The sequence below is a fragment of the Sesamum indicum genome, linkage group LG3, assembly GCF_000512975.1.
Source record: "Sesamum indicum cultivar Zhongzhi No. 13 linkage group LG3, S_indicum_v1.0, whole genome shotgun sequence".
Lineage (NCBI taxonomy): Eukaryota > Viridiplantae > Streptophyta > Magnoliopsida > Lamiales > Pedaliaceae > Sesamum > Sesamum indicum.
In genome coordinates this window covers 14,762,346-14,782,522 of record NC_026147.1, presented here as the reverse complement: position 1 = coordinate 14,782,522, position 20,177 = coordinate 14,762,346, and the positions used below count along the sequence as shown (strand labels likewise).

Sequence of the window (20,177 nt, the reverse complement as noted above, 5' to 3'; positions counted from 1 at the left end):
GTGTGTAGAATCGACTCAAAATACTATGAGTTTCCCCATTCCATGCTGCAGATGTCAATGCAGTGTCAGACCATGAACAACAGAAGCTTTCAAGTGGAATTCTTAAATACAAGTGATTAACTGAAGTAAACAGCATGAGTTATAGTGCTTCTGTGGATGAGCACTTGCACTAACAAAGATCACTAAATTCAGCTACTCTATTGAAACATTCACTCCTATATCGTTTATAGATATGCTGAAGTGTGATCAGTTATCAGCAAACTCAGCAACGTAATCTGCCGACCACTCCTTCCTTCATCAGAAACAACATTAGAACTAGATAAGTGTATTCAGTTGCATGATTTTGGGGGATTAGATGATACATGATATTGTCAGCATTCATCAAACTAGAAACGTTAAGATTAATTTCTGCTTTGTATTTTTACCATTTCTAGCTTGTTGCTTTTCCTGCAACTCTCTGAGCAATCCAGCCCAAACCATCATAAAGGCCTTCGCCAGTGAGGGCACAGCAAGCTTGGATGTGCCAATCATGGTTCTTGATGCTATGGAGAGATAGTGCATCAGTTATTTCAGCAGGTGTCATAGCGTCCTTGAGATCCTGTTTGTTTGCAAAAACGAGTACTACTGCAGTTTGTAGATCCTCATTTGGAAGTAGCTTAAATAGTTCATCTTTCATTATCGAGATCCTAGATCTATCAGTGCTGTCGATTACCACTATCACAGCATGTGTCCCACGATAATAAGTTGCCCATGACGTCCTTAGCCTGTCCTGCCCACCAAGATCCCAAACCTGATAAACAAGGAACGAAATGCAAATTATATTGCAGATCAAACTCAAGTAGAATTGAGAAGTAAGCTAAGAACAACATCAGGAACCGTTTCCAAGCAAGGAACTAACCGAATTAATTGAGAAAATATAATATGTGCCTTGAACGGAATCATACAATTATGGTGAATACTGACTTCATCAATTGAAGCATTTTTCTGTCACCCCCTGTTCTAAATAAAAGGGTGAAGCCTCCTGTCTTAAAACCCCTAGTTCTCATATAATAAGGTGCACTCTACTGCCCTAAAATGTCAGTAGTCCAGAAATCTTAAGAGTGGAAAATAGCTTAGTTAATGAGGAACCATAGCTATCATCATTTACATCTCAGATTGACTGGTTTAGAACTAACCAAATATCTTCGCTATTATCAAGGCAAGACCTATCCTACCAGATCTTATATTATTTATAAAATTAAAATTATAAACCATCCACTATCAAACATGATTTCACATCTATAATAACTTTTGTTTAATCAAAACAAATACTAAATACATTTCTATCTATATCAACACTTCTAGACCATTATCAAAACAACCATGATTTGACATCTAAATTGACTTTTTCTTCTCGAAAAATAATAGCAACATATTTTCATCCATTTTCAACGCTTTTCAACCATCATAAAAAACAATAATATTACCAATCGGATTCTCCAAAACACCCTTCAAGCTCTCCAAAATTCACATTCAGTTTCAGAAAGCCATCCAAAATCAACCCCAAGAACTCCAGACATTCCCAACTTTCTAAAACAAATACATAAGGTGACCAAATAAGCTATTAACAACTCCCTAATGCTTCCCTGAATTCATGTCAATATATACTTAGTATAATATTCAGATGCAGAGAACATGTATGAAGAGGACCCTCTAAATCCAACTCCAATTCCCTTCCACCGCATTACTTCTCGAACCCAAGATGTGGCAATTGAAAATGTGAAGATTTAGGCTGAAGTTTATTCCGGAAATATATTTATCTCATTATTTACCTTAAATCTGCAACTATCATAGACTCTTAAAGTACTTCTGACTAAACTTTTCCGCAGCAAGTTATCACGTCTGCTACTACATTTTACTAATTAATTCCAGTTTAATTCTCAATCTACCATAAGCAATAACAGAAGACCCAAAATCAAGCATATATTTGATAAAAGTAAATTTAAAATGAAACTTGTGTGAACCAATCGCCATCTGAATGAGTCATGCAATAATATAATGCTATAGTTGTTTGCATCGCCTTATTCACACATAGATTACAATTAAGGTCAGGTTCTCAAAATAACTTATGTAGCGCTTTCCTAATATATATGAATATCTTTTATGGATTTGAAAGACTGTGGATGCTCAAAATCTAGAGTAATCAGCTTTCGATAGATTCCAATAAAATAAAAAAATAAAGGTATATTCTGTTTCGGTCTTACCAGTAAATTCTAATATCCCAGCCGTGGCAGGCAATAGGCAACAGTCTGATTCCCACTTTAAAGACACTGAATTATTATAATCATCAAAAGACCTCATAATTTTCAAATTAAATATAAATAAATAAACTATCCAGCCGTACCCAAAACGTATTTATAAAATTTCCCAGATACTCCTCCAACCATATCAATACGTAAAGTGGATTTTTTCTATCAATTTTAGATAATCCAAAAAGATATCCAATATGTATCCATCTCGCATTCATATTCGAAAAATATCCAATACTGCACATAGCCACTTTTAGAAGCATCTTTGCCACATAAGTTGCAGCACAAACTCACTATTTATATGAGAAAAGTCTCCAACAAAGTCAAATATTTCACAATTTTCAGCACTTAACTTTGATGAAGGTTAGCCACCTTTAGATTGCATTGTGATCACGCTCAATTGGAGCAGTTCATCAAAGTCAATAAGTATTAGAGTTCCTTTTAGACCTATTGTTCTGTGGTAGATTTTCCAACATTTCTACTTTCATCACAAAATACCTTATATTGTAAACCAACACACCAAAATTTTCCATTGAAGTTTAATTAATTCAAACACATGCTGAATCAGTAAAGTCCTAACTCAACCTGATTAAAATCAATCAATGCACAAAAGCAGCCTAAATAACATCACTAGTTGATTGAAGAGAGGGACAACCTCCATCAACCCTTTTCTCGAGCAGGATTTCTCCCACATGTCTACTCTCTAAAAGTCTTCCAACATGCTCCATTTCCAGTCATCCTTTAGGGTCACCATATGGTACAAATTTGCGCACTTCTTTTGTTAGGACCACTCCACCATGTGTGATTTTCAGAACACTACCTCCAACTGAATACATCAATACTCGGAATCTAACTGACTCAAAAAATTAGATTCTTAGCATCTTCCAGAACATGCCACATCACCCAAAGTACAAAATACTCTATCAAACATTTTGATTATCACCAATCTAATACCTACGATCTACAAGTAGAATCATCACTTGAGGACAAAGTACTCGTCCTCTTTAATTTAATCAAAATAATCCCTTTTCAAGCATGCATGTGTTACACATTCAGAATTTAAAATCCAAACATCTCAAATAGAAGTATTCATGCATATCAATTTTGTGATAGTATCTCCATCTTCAAATTATGCAGCTGCTAACCCACGTCATATTGCCACTTTCACCATCCTCGTTTCTCTTTTTATAAGGACAATTCCTTTTAATGTACCCTTTCTCATTATAATTATAGAACCTTTTGTCCTTTTCTCTAGCCATTGGAATTGACCTACTGCGTGGACGTCCACCACTGGAATTTCCTCCCCTTCTGCTTCATATCTTGAACAAACCAACCTAATTCTTATCCCACATCTTAATTCACATTCTTTTGCTTATCATCAGACAAGAATAACACTACTAGATGTTCTAATTCCAATGTATTTTCATAATAAATTGATATCGTTACTAAACTATCACATGAATTCAGGAGGCACTTATGAAATAAAATGACTTATCTTCTTTCTTCAATTTTGTATCAACTTATATCCATCTGATATTCACTCTCTTACATCTTAAGACTACACAAATGGTGCTTTAGAAGCAACTTTGTGGACAAATTTCATAAGGTACCTATTACGCAATACCCACGCCAGCACTGAGTTATTAGGAATCATCACCCACAAATTATTGATAATCTTGTCGCAATATTGCGTTGATCACACTAATGAAGTGCAATTCCAAATGTTCCCACTACACATACTTCATATATCTCGACTTTCTCTGTTTTTCCTTCAATCTATTGCTAAGCCCTTTTGCCTCAACAGATCATGCACCCTTCTTCACCAAAGAGTGAAGCTCCCTTTACCGTCAAACTTTTGTACCTTGAAGTGTTTGTCATTGACAAGCCATCCATTGCAGTTAATTAAGTATCAACTTTCACTATCACCAAGTGGCTCTGACGTCACTTGTTGGGTAAAAGTGCCAAAACAAATGATGTACAGTAGTAAAAACTAATAAATTTTTTCCTCCTACTGAATCAAAGATAGGAATAAACTTGAAAAGATGTGGAATTATCCAAAATTGAGATAAAGTATGTTGTTGTAACTAAACCGTGCAAAGTTATGTTGTGGTTGAAGAAAGTTTAACAATAGTCAATTTGAAGCCACAACAATACATGCTCTACTGTACCAGTAGGGTACTATGTAGTTGAGTGAATATAAAAATTTTCACTCAAGATTAAAACACATCAATGTTAGATCACTGAAACTGAGGCATACTTGATAAAAGTCAATGCAACTAAATAAAGTTCATACTGATGAAAACGGTGAGGATATGCTTACAAATTACTTTACTTAGGGATAAGCTTCAAGCCTACAACAGCAAAGCCAGATTGGTGAGCCGCACATGAACTAGAGAGAGAGAATTGATGGGTTGGGCCATCCAAATGTGTATAGGAAAGGGTAAGTCAAAGAAATATAAATGCGGTCGCAACCTTTTTGCTGCTTGATTCCTTAGATGGTCAATTAGGCCTTTTTGCACCTAGGGCCACTAACCCCCAAGTTTGGCAAGAATATCAATGACGGAGCTCCTCAGTTGGCAATTGATACATTAACGGTATTAAGCCAGCAACCAAAATGCATAAATCAAAAAGGAAATCTTTCAAAATGCAATTCTTAAACGAGTAAGTGAAGAGAGGGGAGTACAGACAGTAAAAGAACAATCGGGCAGAGAGTTCTCTACAACTCCTGTTAAAATAGTTTCCCTTTGGTTTTCTAAGTTGAGCAACATGATATGTTTGGTGATTCAATAGATATTCTCTAGAGAAATTCGTCTCTTTAATTTATTTTAAGGAAGATTTTGTATCCTCTCTCTCTCTCTCTCTCTTTATATATATATAGGTAGATAGAGAGATAGATAGTGGTAGATATTTGATAGCACCACGGATTTTCCAATTTAGTTGTAGATTCTTATGTCCAATTTCTTTCCTCTTACACTTCATTCTGGAATCCTGCATTTTGTCAACTTACTTAAACAACAAGATGGAAAAGGATTTCTTACTCTCCATTGCAGTAATTTAATTAATTTTGGGACTATTATCCAACAGAAACAAATTTATCATTTTGAATTTTGCTTTCCTCCTGCAGTTGAGTAATTTAGGAAGAGATGAAATTGATATATCATAAACGAGCACATTTGAACAAGCATTTCCCTCACCAAAACCAAATCAAAGAAAAGATGCTTTCTTTAGGTTTTCATTGCTAAAATCCACGTAGAAACACAATATTGTTTATCAATAATATTGCCAAAAGAAAAATCCATCACATACCATCTCGCATTTGAACGTTATCGCTTCAATCAACAAACATTAAATTTAGCTAACACGTGCCTTCAAAGGTGAAAAGGAAAAAGCATCGGAAACACTACCTCAAACCGAATATTCTTGTAGACAACCTCCTCAACGTTGCTGCCAACGGTGGGATGGGTCGTAACCACCTCCCCCAAATGGAGCTTGTAAAGCGTAGTCGTTTTGCCGGCGTTGTCCAGGCCCACCACCACGATCTTGTACTCCTTCGCCGGGAACAACATGAACCACATCTTCGACATCAGTGCCCCCATCGATTCCCTGCAATTTTCGTTACCATAAAATTCCACCGATCAAGATCCAAGAAATATTATAACGCAAACAGCTAACAAATTCTTGAAATCGGAAAATGAAATCGATCATAAAATCGCACCTTCTCTGAAACTACTCAGATTCGTTCCCTGACGATGGAGACGAACTGATGCTCGACAAAGAATATGGGTTTTAGCGATCTTACTTTGTTGGTTGGATATAACAGATCTTTTGTTCAAAAGTAAAATGATAATATTGTAAAAGGTGGGTGGGAGAGTGGGTGTGTTTCGATATATATAATTTTTGGAGGGCTAAGAGAGAGATAACTCAAAATATTGAAAAGTATTGGAATATTGTTTGTGAGATGACAATTGCTATTTCCCTAAAATATTGGTTGGGTACCAGAAAACATAATCAAAGTACACAAAAAGTTCAAAATATACAAAATTAACAAATATGTCGGAAAGACAATACATTTTTTATGGAGTAAATTACATTAATACTTTTTAAGGTTAGATAAAGTATATAAATATCCTTCATTTTTTATAAAATTACACCTGCACCCTCAAGATTATAGATGTAATTACATCTATATTTCTATTAAAAAAGATAATACTTATGCAAATACCCTTTAAAAATTATTACACTAACACCCCTCAAAAAATATAACCCTAATTTTACCAAATACAAGTATTTATGTAATTTAACTTAACCTTCTGAGGTGGATGTAATTTACCCTTTTTACTAACATTGTAGGAACCCATTGATGGAATCTTTTTGAAAGTGCACCGGGGTGCTTTCTATGTGTACCTTCATAATGGAATATGTATCTACATCTTAAGTATTCTGTGCAAAGTACATTAGGTTTTGAGGAAAATAGTTTGTAAATAAAAATATGGATATATCTTTCCTCCTATATTGAAAGAATAAATAAATATAAAATAAATAATGAGATATATCTCTTTAAGTTTCAAAATAGAACTTGGAGAGAAAATTAAAGGGAATGAAAATAAATAAATTTATATTATATAATTATATCTATTGAATATTAGGTCGAGTTTGTGAACTCGTGACCCGATATACATTTATATTTAGTATATAATTTGAAATCTCCCAACTTAATGTTGGGATAAGAATAACTCAAAATATGGAGAAAAGATGAGGGAAATTTCATGGCTTTGCTAGTGATGAAGCCAAGGAGTTGAGAAAAAAACATGTGTGCTGGCAGTGTTGTAGTGTTTAGAATGAATTCCAAATTCTTACAAGTTATCTCTAATATAACTACTATACATGCACGTGCATACTATATCCACCACTAAGTCATTATGGCCTTCTCATGTGAAGGAGTTGAAACTCCTCACTTGCTTCAACCTTTTGACTTGGGCTTCAATTTCTCTCTAATTTTCTTCTATCAAAGAGAATTGAGGGATCCCAATTTCGGTGTGGTGGAATGCAACTTTAAAGGGCTTCTATATTGAAGCTTTACGTGAACGGGTCAAACGAAGAAGGTTCAAGATAAATAAAATCAAGGAGGTAATCTTGATTTATGATTTATGTACCTCTCGTATTTCATCAACCATTAGCCTCGTTAATTTTATTATCATTTATTTTTACTAACTACATCGAACGCCCGGGAACTCCAAGGGTACACCTCTTGGAACTATGTTTTTATCGATATCGTTTTAATTTACGCATTTTTTACTATTGCCGCTTCCGCTTGCGCATTTCCGGGCGGATCCACTCGCACTTCCAAGTGCTTTCATATGCTCCTTGCCCTATCACTGTTGTGACTTCATAAGGCTCTTCCCAAATGGGATCTAGCTTTCCTACTGGTTTTAAAGTATCTACCCTTCGTAGTACTAATTTTTGACTCAAAAAATTTTTGTATTTTCACTCTTCTGTTGTGGGTATTAATCATAGTATTTTTATATCTCTAGATGCGAATAAAATTTTTCTCTCTTAATTCTTTGATCATTATATGTTGCCATAGGGCTAAACTAATTGCTTTGCCCCTTTTGATTTCACCCTTCATCATTAAAGAAAGGGCTATGTTCAAGCTCATCCATTGAGATGCCAAGTTCCTTCATCGTGCGAAGGAGTAAGGGCTATGTTCAAGCTCATCCATTGAGATGCCAAGTTCCTTCATCGTGCGAAGGAGTAGAATATTAACAGTTGAGCCTCCATCTAATAAGACCCTATTCACCCTATCTAGATTTTCTTTTAGTAATTTCATGTTGTTTTCTTCATAAAAGTGTAAAATTCTAAAGGTGGGAACTCCCAATTCTTTTGGGATGATAGCCTCAGTCCCATAAACCAATATGAAGGAGCTTTCTCCTGTAGACCCTCGAGGGATTATTTGGTACGCCTATAAGACGCTAGTTAGTTGTTTCATCCAATTTCCACCAACTCGTTCTAATCTCCTTTTGATTCTTTGCACTAAGATTCCGTTAGTGATCTCATCTTGTCCATTAGATTAGGCGTGTGCCACTGATGTAAATTTTTGTTTGATATGCAAACTTTTGCACCAATCTTGTATTTTGTGATCTTGAAATGGTCAATCATTGTCCGAAATTATTTCTCGAGGGAGACAAAAATGGCATATGATATTCCTCCATATAAATTTCATCACTTATATTTCCGTGATACAGACCACTGGCTTGGCTTCTATCCACTTAGTGAAGTAGTCGACGGCTACTAGAAGAAATTTTTCTTTTACCAGGAGCTATGGGGAAAGGCCTCACAATATCCATTCCCCATTGTGCGAAAGGACAAGGTGACACCATAGTTGTGAGGGTTTCGCAAATTGATGTATGGAGGAGGAGTGCTTCTAGCGTTTCTCACATTTGCTAACCAGTTGTCGTGCTTATTGTTTCATTGAGGGCCATAAGTATCCCGCCTGCAATGCTTTGTTACCGAGGATCCATGTACATGCGCTCCACAACAGCCACTATGCATTTCTTTAAGAATATGTATTCCCTCTTGCTGCAGTAAACATTGGAGTATGAGGGTGTGGGAAAGATTTTTGTAGAGGACCCCTCCTTGGATCAGGAAATAGGAAGCTGGAGCCTTAAGTCTTGCCACCTCCCACCTATTATCTGGAAGGCGTCCCTCTGCGAGCCATTGGATAATGGGTATCCTCCAATCTCCCGAGGAGGATATGACTAGAATATGAATTGGAGATCTTGGCTTGGGGAGATATTGTATGGTAATATGACTCATCCTACAATTTTCTAAAGGACTAACCAATTTGGAAAGGCAGTCAGCCTTGACATTTTTCTCCCTTAGGATTTGAATAAGCTAGAAAATCTCAAATCATGTCTTTCACTCTGCTATTTGTTTTAGGTATTGTATCATATTTTCTTTCTTAGCTTCATATGAGCCTTCTACTTATTTTACTATTAGTTGTGAATCTAAGTAAGCTAGCAAGTGTCTAGCTTCCAGTTCTCATGCCATTTTGAGGCCTGTTACGAGTGCTTTGTATTCAACTTCGTTGTTGGAGGCCTTAAATTTGAACTTGACGGTGAATTCTAAATCCTCTCCTTGTCATGAAGTAATTAGTATGCGCGCACCACTATCCTAACTAGTAGGCGATCCATCTACGTGTAATAGTCATTTTTTGACTTAAGGGAAGTCTTGTTCAAATATCCTTGCTGTTTTATAGAGGAAATCGGCCGAAGCCGGGCCTTAATGGTAGCTCGGGGCAAGTAAGAGATATCATACTATTTAGTTCTTCCGCCTATTTTATTAGTCGTTTAGATGTATCTGGGTTTTTCCATGTTTGCTTCAGAGGTAGATTAGTTTTTACTCCAATGAGATGCGAGACAAGATAAGGATGTAGTCTTCTAGCAGTGATGACGAGCGCGAGGGTCATTTTTCCGATAAGGGTATGTCTTCCTTTCGCTCCATTAAGTACTTTGCTGACGTAATAAATTGACATTTATTTTCCATTATCTTCGCAAATAAGGATGGAGCTAATAGTTTGGGGGGTGGCCGATAAATACACATAAAGGGTATCCCTGGTAAATGGTTTCACCAACAGATGGAGCTAAATATTGTGTAAGCTCTTCAAAGGCTTGTTGGCACGCATTGTCCCAGTTGAGCTTTAGTCGTTAGTTCTTCAAAATAAAGAATGTTTCTTCTAAATTTGCAACATAGTATTTGATCTCCTTGCTTTTTACTAGCATGTCATCCACGTATATTTCGAACTTTCTTTCAATTTATGGGCAAAAGATTTAATCTACCAACCGTTGGTAGGTGGCCCCTACGTCCTTCAAACTAAATGGCATGGTTATATAACATAATCTTCCAGCAGACATGATAAACTCTTTTGCAATCATCTAAGGTTAGTATTATTTGGTGATATCCTTGGAATGTATCCATCATACTTAGCAAACTGCATCCTGAAGTGAAATCCACCAACTGATCAATTTGAGGTGAGGGACAAAAATCCTTAGGGGATGCCTTGTTGAGGTCCCTAAAGTCAAGACACATTCTCTATTTTTCTCCTGGCTTGGGTACTAACATGACATTAGATAGCCATTCAAGGAATTATATTTCTTTGATGTGTCCTTCCACCAACAATTTGTCGACTTCAGCCTGGATTATTTTATCCTGTTTAGGCGCAATATGCCTCTTCTTTTACTTTAGTGGTTTAATGTTGAGATCTATATTAAGATGGTGTATGATGTTAGCGTCAATCCCTTCAGAATCTTATGGGGTCCATGCAAAGATATCCACATTGCGGCGTAAGCATTGATCTATTTCTTCAAATACTGTGTCCTCCATCTGAGAACCGATTTGCATAAATTTTTCTGGATCTCCAAGCACAAGTTCGATATTCATTAGTTCTTTGGTTGGCTGGACCTTGGGGACACCCCTTTGCTTTCTTTATCTTCTATAGTCCCCTTCTCTCATTTGTTTGGGGGTGCCTCCTTGGGTACTTTGTCCTTATTTCTTTTTTGCCCATTACAAACAGCTTCCACGTAACACTTGTGATATTGAAGGGGTCTCCTTGCACTTCTCCTACACCTGCACATGTAGGGAATTTGATTTTCATGTGATAAGTGGATATTATACCTTGGAAAGCGTTGAGGGTGGGTCTCCCTAAAAATAACATTGTAGGCTGAGGGTGTATCCACTACTAAAAATTTCAGTAAGCAAATCTTCCAAGTAGTCCTAGTACCCAGAGTTAATGGAAGTGAAACCATGCCCCAAGGGTGGACTATTTCTCCCCCGAAACCATACAAGGAGGTGTTAACCTTTTCCAGGGGGGTTTCCCCTAACTTCATTTGATCGTATACCTCTGAAAACAATACATCCACAGAACTACCCGAATCTATAAAGGTGCATTCTATTTCATAGTTGGCTAATAATGTTGTGATGATTAGAGCATCATTGTGAGAGCTTTTGGGACCCAGTCGTTCTACTCTTCCGAACTGGATGAGGGGGTGTCTTCCATCATCCTGACATCCCATATCTTTTTTATAGTTATATGGTGCGCCTCTCTGACTTGAGCTTTTCTAACATGATGGGAGTTGCCTCCACTTGGGTCTCCTCCAATCATTCGGATGACTCCCTTATGAGGAAGGTCGTTAGCGCCAGCCTTCCTCCCAAATGTATTTTTATGCTCTTTGCTTGGGGAAACTTCAAGGCTGGAAACTTTCACTTCCTTCCCTTTGTCTGTTTCTTGCTTTCAGTATGGCCCTATTCCTTGAGCTTTCTCCCAACAAACGTACTCTTACAAATATCCGTTCTAGATAAGTCTTTCAATCTCATTTTTCAGATGTCGGTATTCTTCAATGGTTTGACAGTAATCATTATGGAAATGACAAAATTTGTCCGACTTAGGATGTTAGGGGTTCTCTCTCCATGACTTGGGACAAGTTAGTAGGCCTTTCTCTTCAACCGTCATAAGGGCTTGAGTAATTATGGCGGTTTGAGTAATGGGTATTGTCAAAGGGGTGCATATTGCATTAATCCTCTGGAAGGGTGTTTCTTGTCTCAAAAAATCAGTCCGAGTTTTCTTGGAGGAGGCTTCCTCCCACACTTCTTTTCTTTTTCCCCACGACTCTCCTTTTTGGTAGCTTGAGCATCCTTCATATTGTATATTTCATTGCATGAGCTAAGAGGGCATTGAACTTGGAGACAGGTTTCTTGACTAGGGACTTGAAGAAGTTCCCGTCCAAGAGTCCTTATGCGAAAGCACTGGCCTCCGCCTCATGTGTAGCAGAGGGTACCTCTAATGCTACAGCATTGAACCTCTGCACAAATTCCTTCAATGGTTCATTGTCTATTTACGTAAAAATTAAAATTCAAAATTCGATACCTCTTTTGTCCGAAAACGCGTGTGTTCAATTTGTGATTTGTGTGAACTGTGTGTGTGAATTTGGAGAATGGCAAACATATATATGTAGATAACAAAATGTAGGTGGGGCGGTGGGGGTGATGGCGCACCCGCCCCCCTCTTGTCTTTTTTTTTTATTTTTTTCAGTTTTTTTTTTAGTATATAATACTATTATTATGCATATATAATATATTATTTTTGTTTCAAATTTTTCCTAAAATATCCATTCCGTCCTAGCAAATTTTTTTTATTAATATAATTTGTTTCAAAATATTATAACAAATTCCCATTTATCCCGTTCGAGTTTTATTATATTTCAATTGTAACGTATAATTTATTTACTAATTAACTAAATTTTATAAATATTAGCCAATTAATTCCACAATTATGAATTAAAAATTTATGGATGTTACACCCTATGCGAGCGTCAGCGAGAGTTTTGTTGTTGTTGCTATCGTGCAGAAATAGTCGTTTATTATGGACTACTAGCCACATGATGCTCTTTTTTCCGCATTGTGAAAGGTGCCTTATGAGACCGGCAGAGGGGATCTGGTGGCTAGGGTGGGGGTGGGTTGGCAAGCGCTAATTTTAGTAAATTTATTTTTTAATAATAATCATATTCTTTCTAATGTTTAATCTTTCAAAAAATTAAGAAATTAATTTAAAATCTTAAGACTTAACATAATTACAAGAAAGTATTAAATCATTATTTTAAATAATGATAGTTTAATTTTAAATATTACATATAATAGATAATATAATTTACTTAAGTATATTTAAATTACATAATAATTTAAATGAGTTAAAAGTATATAGTTATTATAATTAATTAATATTTATATTCATATAAATATTTAAATTTAGAAAATAAACTTTAGTATAATATTTTTTCATGTGATGTTAATTTATTTTTATGATTTAAATAAAAAAAATAAAAAAATTGATTTACTTTTATGGTATTTTAATATTTAAATAAATATAATTAAGAATAACAGTATTTTTCTTTTTTAGTGAGAAAAAAAAAACAAATAAACCTCCAAATAAAAAGGAGGATGATTTTATAAGATTAGGAAAAGTCCAATAATAATTTTTCTAGAAATATGGGGGGGTTTAACCTTTTTGAAAAAAATTATAAGGGGTTTAAATATAATTTGAGCATTTATTGGTTTGGTCAACAACCATTTAGTAACATAATAAGTCGTTGTCGGTAAATTTAACGGCAAACTTTATAATTTTGTAATTAGAAGTGTCGGCCTCGTAAGGTGGGGATCCAAAAGTAAAAACGATCGTATCTAATAGAACCCAAAAGAGTTATTTTGCTTATTTTATTATAATAACAAAAGATAAGAACGTCTCACAATATTTATTTAAATGCAATTTTTGAAATTAAGATTCTTGAGGAATATTTCCTATTTTTCCACATTCGCATAAGGAACGAGATCAAGATAGACATGCAATAATAATAATTTCAAAAAAGAGCGAATATTTAATTTTATTTTTAAAAATATAAAAATATATAAATAATTCTACTTTAGAAAAATTACTAACTAATCAAAAATCCACAAAAGTCCCAAATAAATGAAGTAACACTTTTTTTATTATATTTTTATTATTAAATTATTATTAAAATGGCGACAAGTAAATGGTGAAGAGAGTTTTAAATCAAAATAATGAAATAAACCTTTTATGATTAGTAATTTTTTTATATATATGATACTAAATTATTATTTTAATTTGATTTATAATGCTCAAGTTATTAATTACTCTTTCTATATTTTAATTAATAGTATTTCAAAATTTTGACATATTAGGGTCATAAAGATATATGACATGCATAAGGGGTATTTGTGTCCCAATAATTAAGTCAGGAGGTGATAAATGTTATGTATATTAATTTAAGGGGTGAATGTAATTTGGGAATAATTGAAGGGGCAAAATGTATTTAATCCATATATTTAACCTAAAGAGAGAATAAAAGTAAGAGAGTGGTCTTTGGTCAAAGTTTCCAGCTGACAACTTCATTTGATTGGACAACAACACATTAAAACGTCACCGTCTGGTCCTAGACTCTGATAGAGTCAAAGAAACTTTGTACTTTATTTTTTTATTTTTTATTTTTTGATTTAATAAAAGAACTGTACTTTATTTTTTTATTTTTTATATTTTGATTTGACAAAAGAACTTTGATTGCGTTTGGATTTGTATTTTTAAAATAGATAGAGAAAAATAACGATAAATAAATATGTGTTGAAAATAAATGATATATTTAGATTTATATTTTAGTGTAATTTAAAATATTTTAAAATAAGTGGTGTAGGTATAATGTTGGGATTTAAGAGACAAAAATCATATTAATTGTCAAATCATATATTTTTATATATAAATATGTATTTATACAAATATTTTATATTTAATGTTGTATTTTTTAGAGACAAAAGTTAATATTTATTATCAAATCATGTCTATTTTATATTATGTATATATATGTATTATATATAAAAAGTCGAAAAACAGAAAAACACGCAGATAAAGTGTAAAAACATAAAAATAAATATTTAGTATATTTTATCTTATCTCAAAAAATGCGAGAATACAAATCCAAAGAAAGCCTTTGTACTTAAGGCCGCGTTTGGTGATGAATAAATTGGAGCAGCAGCATTAAATATGCAACCTGCCAAACTGAATAATTTTCTCTATTATTAAATAACTTGAGAATTATCAATATCTCTCTACCCTACCCAATTGGGTACAATTAATGCAAGCATAGATAACATATTAATTTGGAGAATAGATAGTTCTACATATAATTATATTTAAATCTTTGATATATAATTTATTTATACAAATTACTCATATTTTTGGTATAATTATAAAAGTTACCCATGCAACTAAAAAATAAGAGTAGTTTATGTAATATTGTTGATTTTTTTGGGAATGTATGTGTAATTTTTGGAAAAAAATGGATGGTTTGTGTAAATGATATTGACGTTTCTGGGGTGTATTTGTAAACTTTAAAAAAGATATGAGCAATTTATAAAAATAAGCCATAGGTCGGGAGTATAAATGCAATTATGTCATAATTCTATTTCATAATTTTATTAGAAGATGAATATAATTACGATTGGGGTGTTTGGAAACATAACTTCTACTTATGCTTATTTCAAATTAAGCTAAAAGTTATTAGTTGATGAGAAGATGCTTATTTCAGTCATTTTTGTTGAATAAGTGGAAAAATTATATTGCATTTAATTCAGGTTAAATTGCATTTTGCCATTTAAACTGTGCTCATTTTTATACTTTGGCATTTAATTTCATTTTTTTTTTACCAACTTATTATTTCAACTTTTTTAAATTTGAACTTTCCCATATATGACCTTTTTTTAAGTTGATTTTTCTGCCGAAAAAACATCACATTCTATACATATGTGAAAAATATCACATCATATAACTCTTAAATATCACATGTGATATTTTTTCGACAAAAAATCTGGTGAAAAATTAATATAAATAGCAAAGTGTAAAATTTCATAAAATTGATATGATAAATTGACACAAAAAATAAAAAATTCAAATATTAAAATATTAAAAACGATTATAATTTGAATGACAAAATATAATTCACCAAAACTTTTTAGAGTTGTGAATGCAACGTAAAGGGCTAGTGAGACATAACATATAATTGCTTAAATAAGTTGAGAAATATTTTGATTGTGATTTGATTTGACAGCACTAAGAATGTGAATTTTTGCACATAAGTGTACTAATTATACTTGTTTTATGATTTTTTCAAATATTACTGGGTTGAATGTGGACTGAAACACATCTTTTTTGTATAGAGTTAATTTGCATTTTAGTTCAGTGTATTCCTCGAATTATTAGCAATAAAATTTTTTTTTAAATAGTATGTTGTTCATTATATAATTTAATGCATTTAAATTTAAGATTGATTCAATATATTAACAATTCAAATAAATAAAGGTAAATATTATATTTAGTGCCTTAAATTTTTATTTAGAATCACTTTAGTCCTTTAAGTTTATTTCTTGATTTTAGCATCGCTAAATATTTAATTTATGTCTTAATTTGGTTCCTCTGATCATTTTTTCTCAAAAATGTGGCCGGAGTTTGATTTTTTAGAGGGTGAAATGGTCAATTTAAGTTTGATGTTATTACTTTAGTCCCTTACGTTTATAAAATTATCAAATTAGTCCTTTTTTAGAAAGAAAACTATTTTTTTTATATTTTTATATGGTGAAATATGATGTAATTATCTTGTTTGAAAAATAAAAACTTTGAACTCTTGTGAACAAAATATTAGCATATTGCTTAACTCAAAATAAAATAGTCTCTTTTTTTTCCACTTTCAAAAGTGACCAAAAAAATACAAAATTACAAAACTTGTCTAATCTAAAAATATAATAAAAAAAATTAAGTCGATTTTTTAATCTATATCGAATAAATTAAACTTTAACAATGTCATTAAATATTAACAGCTACGCTTTTGAAGAAAAAGTTGATGGAATGTAACTTTTATTAGATTATTTGTGTATTTTGAATATGTATAAATTTTATTTTAAAAAACTTTTATGGAACTTATTCTATAAAATGTGACTATATATTTAGAAACCTCTTAAAATGAATTTTATATACATGAAATCCGCCAAAAAAATTTAGTTAAAGAGCACATTCCACCAACTTCTTGCTCGAAAATCTAAATATTTAATAAATATTATTAGTATTTACCTTTTTTAAACTTATTTTTAACTCTTGGAATAAAAAAGTTAGTGACTTAGTTTTTTTATTATATTGTCATCATATTAATTAAGTTATGAAATTTATTCATAATTTTAGTATTTTTTTAACTACTAAAAAAGTAGACTGATTATTTTAAGTTAAGCAATATATTATTATTATGTTCACAAGAGTTTTAAGTTTTTATCATTCACATAAGATAATTACAATATATCAGCATGAAATAATATAAAAAAAGTTATTTTTCTTCATGTACGAAAGAATTAATTTTATAATTTTATAATTTTAAAGAATTAAAATGATAAAATCAAACTTATTGACCATTTTACCCTCCAAAAATCAAAAGTCGGCCATATTTTGGCAGAAAAATGGTCAGAGGGACCAAACTGAGAGAAAAAGTAAAGTTTAAGGATGCTAAAGTCAAAAAAATAAACTTGAGAGACTAAAATAATTTTAAATGAAAATTTTAAGGGACCAAATATAATATTTACTCAATCAAACTATGTTCTGAGAAATAAATAAATCATTCAATAAAATTTTAACACATAACTACTTTTAATTATGTGACGTTAATGGTATCATATAATCACTGGAAATTTGAATGGAAAAAGATCTCTTGATATTTTTTATTTTGGCTGCGGTTACTACTTTCATAGATGATATATGTTTGAATTAATTACACATAGAACCCTTTTAAACACTTTCTAAAAAATTATATAAATTTTTAATTTTACCCCTTATTCAGTATTTTCTTGATAATATTTTATATTTTTAAGGGGTTAAATGCAATATATTTAATGTTAAAATGGTGTAATTGTCATAAGATATTATTCCTAAATTACAGCCATTTGTACAACAAAAGGTTATCTATGATTGAAAAAATTAGTCATGTTTGTACTTTTTTTACTTTTTGCATATGGGGTGAAGTAAACACCATTATTGCATCTATTTTTTGGAATAATAGATGAAGTACTTGAACAAGACATTTTCAGAGGGGTCTAACAGTAATTTCACATTTTCGTGTGTAGAATTTTGAAAATTCCACCCCAAATACGTAAGATACGCCTTAAATCTTCCTGTAACTAATGTACGATTTCTTAAAATAATAGATGAAATACTTGAACAAGACATTTTCAGAGGGGTCTAATAGTAATTACACATTTTTGTGTGTAGAATTTTGGGGATTCTGCCCCAAATACGTCAGATACGCATTAAATCTTTCTGTAACTGATGTATCTATTTCTTGGAATAATAAATGAAGTACTTAAAACAAGACATTTTCATAGAGATTTAATAGTAATTTTACATTTTTGTGTGTAGAATTTTGGGAATTCTGTCCCGAATATGTAAGATACGCTTTAAATCTTTTTATAACTTATGCACAAAGCGCGCAAGACACTATTTGATAACAAATGGATGGTGCGGGTTCAAACCTTACCATAATTTGACAACGAGTTGGGGGTTGAGGTCTTAACGACCTTCGTAAGCTTAGTCCCACATCAGTTGTGTCCGCAACATTTCTTGCATCTTTTATATATTTCTTTTTTTTGCAATTATCATAAATAATTGATTTAATTCTTCACTTTTCTTATTTTCCTTGAATTAAAATAATTGAATCAGATACGTTTCATGGGAGAAAAAAAAAAAGGAATATATTCAATTAGTTCTAAAGTGACATTTTTTTAAACAAAATTATAAGCACGAACTAATGGAAAAGCTATTTATAAATTTGTGAATATTTTCGTTTTTATCTTTAAAAGTAAGTGTGTGAATCAAATTTAAAGCTTGTTTGGTTGAAGCGAAAAGTGAATATATAAAAAAAAAATAAAAGTAGAAATAAATGTATAAGAAAAGATTTGGTGTTTGATTAGAGATAATAGTTGTAAAGTTAAATGTATATGAAACTCCTCTGAAATCTAATTTCGTTTTCGTCCAAAATTGGGTGGAAAAATAGAAGTATAAGGTTAAAAGGTAAAAAAAAAGTACACATTTTACTTTTTTTTGCTCCATTATTGATCTCCATACATTTACACTATGTTTGTTTTCATTTCCAAATTATTTTTGAGACAAGTCAAAACGTACTCAATGTTTGTTATCATTCAAAAACACCTTATTTAGGTGTTTTTAACGGTTTTAACATAAATACATACATATATATACACACATATATATAAATATATATAAAAAAGACATGATTTGACAATGAATAGTAATTTTTGTCTCCCAAAACACAACATTAAACATATAATACTTATTTTAAATTATCTCCAAAAATAAATCCAAACATACATATTATCTCTAACACACACTTATTTATCTTTGTTTTTCTCTCTATATGTCCACAAAAGACAACAAAACACTCCGAAAACGAATCTAAACATTATATTAGTTTTTTTGTAATTTTTTTTCTTCCTACTGATAACAGAGATACATATGTATTTTTGAGAAAAGATAAGCAAATCGTTGGAAAAACTACTACATCATTGATTTTTTGTAGAAAATTTTATTTTGTTTAAATTGAATAATTTAGAATGGATGCACAATACTTATTTTGATAAATATTTTAATTAATAAAAAATATTTTTGTTCCTTTTTTGTAAATATTATCACCAATAAGATTTTTTAGCTTTTTTATAATAAAATTATTTTAGTATAATAATTTCTTTATTTTATAATATAAAATAAAGAAAAAGGATAAATCAGTAAAAAAATTTTAAAAAAAAAGGATTTTTTTTCTTAATCTATAACGAATAAGACGAAGTATTTGAGATTAATTTTCTCCAATTTCAATTATATCAAATAATTTGAAGAAAAATTTATTATTCTTTTCGTCCCCTTGCCTTTTCACTTCTCCTCCTCCTTTTCAGTTTTCATTTTTTCTCATTTGAATCAAACGAATCTTAACACAATTCGAACCTAGACATTCAACCATTATATATATATTTTTATAAATATTTTCACCAATAAGATTTTCGAATGTTTTTATACTAAAATTAGTTTAGTATAATAATTTCTTTATTTTATCATCTAAAATAAAAAAGGGTAAATCATTAAAATTAAAAAAATAGTATTTTTTCTCAATCTATTTTTTTTCTTATAGAATAAGATGAAGTATTTGAAATTTTCTCCCTTTTCAATCATATCAAATAATTTTTCTATTATTCTTTCCGCCCCGTTGCCTTTTCACTTCTCCTCCTTCT

The 20,177-nt window shown here is 31.7% G+C and overlaps 1 protein-coding gene across 2 annotated transcripts; it reads right to left on the bottom strand.

Annotated features, from left to right (window-relative positions):
* On the bottom strand, window positions 47-6,161 carry LOC105158415 (ADP-ribosylation factor-like protein 5). 2 transcript variants are annotated; one of them, XM_020692685.1, is made up of 4 exons: window positions 6,004-6,161; window positions 5,693-5,891; window positions 426-790; window positions 47-292 (listed from the first exon to the last, which is right to left on the bottom strand). In XM_020692685.1, the coding sequence occupies exons 2-3, from the start codon at window positions 5,882-5,884 to the stop codon at window positions 431-433; spliced, it is 552 nt and encodes a 183-aa protein (XP_020548344.1). In that variant the 5' UTR covers window positions 5,885-5,891; window positions 6,004-6,161; the 3' UTR covers window positions 47-292; window positions 426-430. The 2 variants fall into 2 exon arrangements, with proteins under 2 accessions (XP_020548344.1, XP_011073472.1); XM_011075170.2 differs by having other exon boundaries at window positions 51-790.

Coding starts and splice junctions, on each gene's coding strand:
- LOC105158415 (XM_020692685.1), bottom strand. CDS start 5,884: ATGGGGGCACTGATGTCGAAGATGTGGTTCATGTTGTTCCCGGCGAAG. Junction 791..5,692: donor ACAAGAATATTCGGTTTGAG/GTAGTGTTTCCG, acceptor CTTGTTTATCAG/GTTTGGGATCTTGGTGGGCA.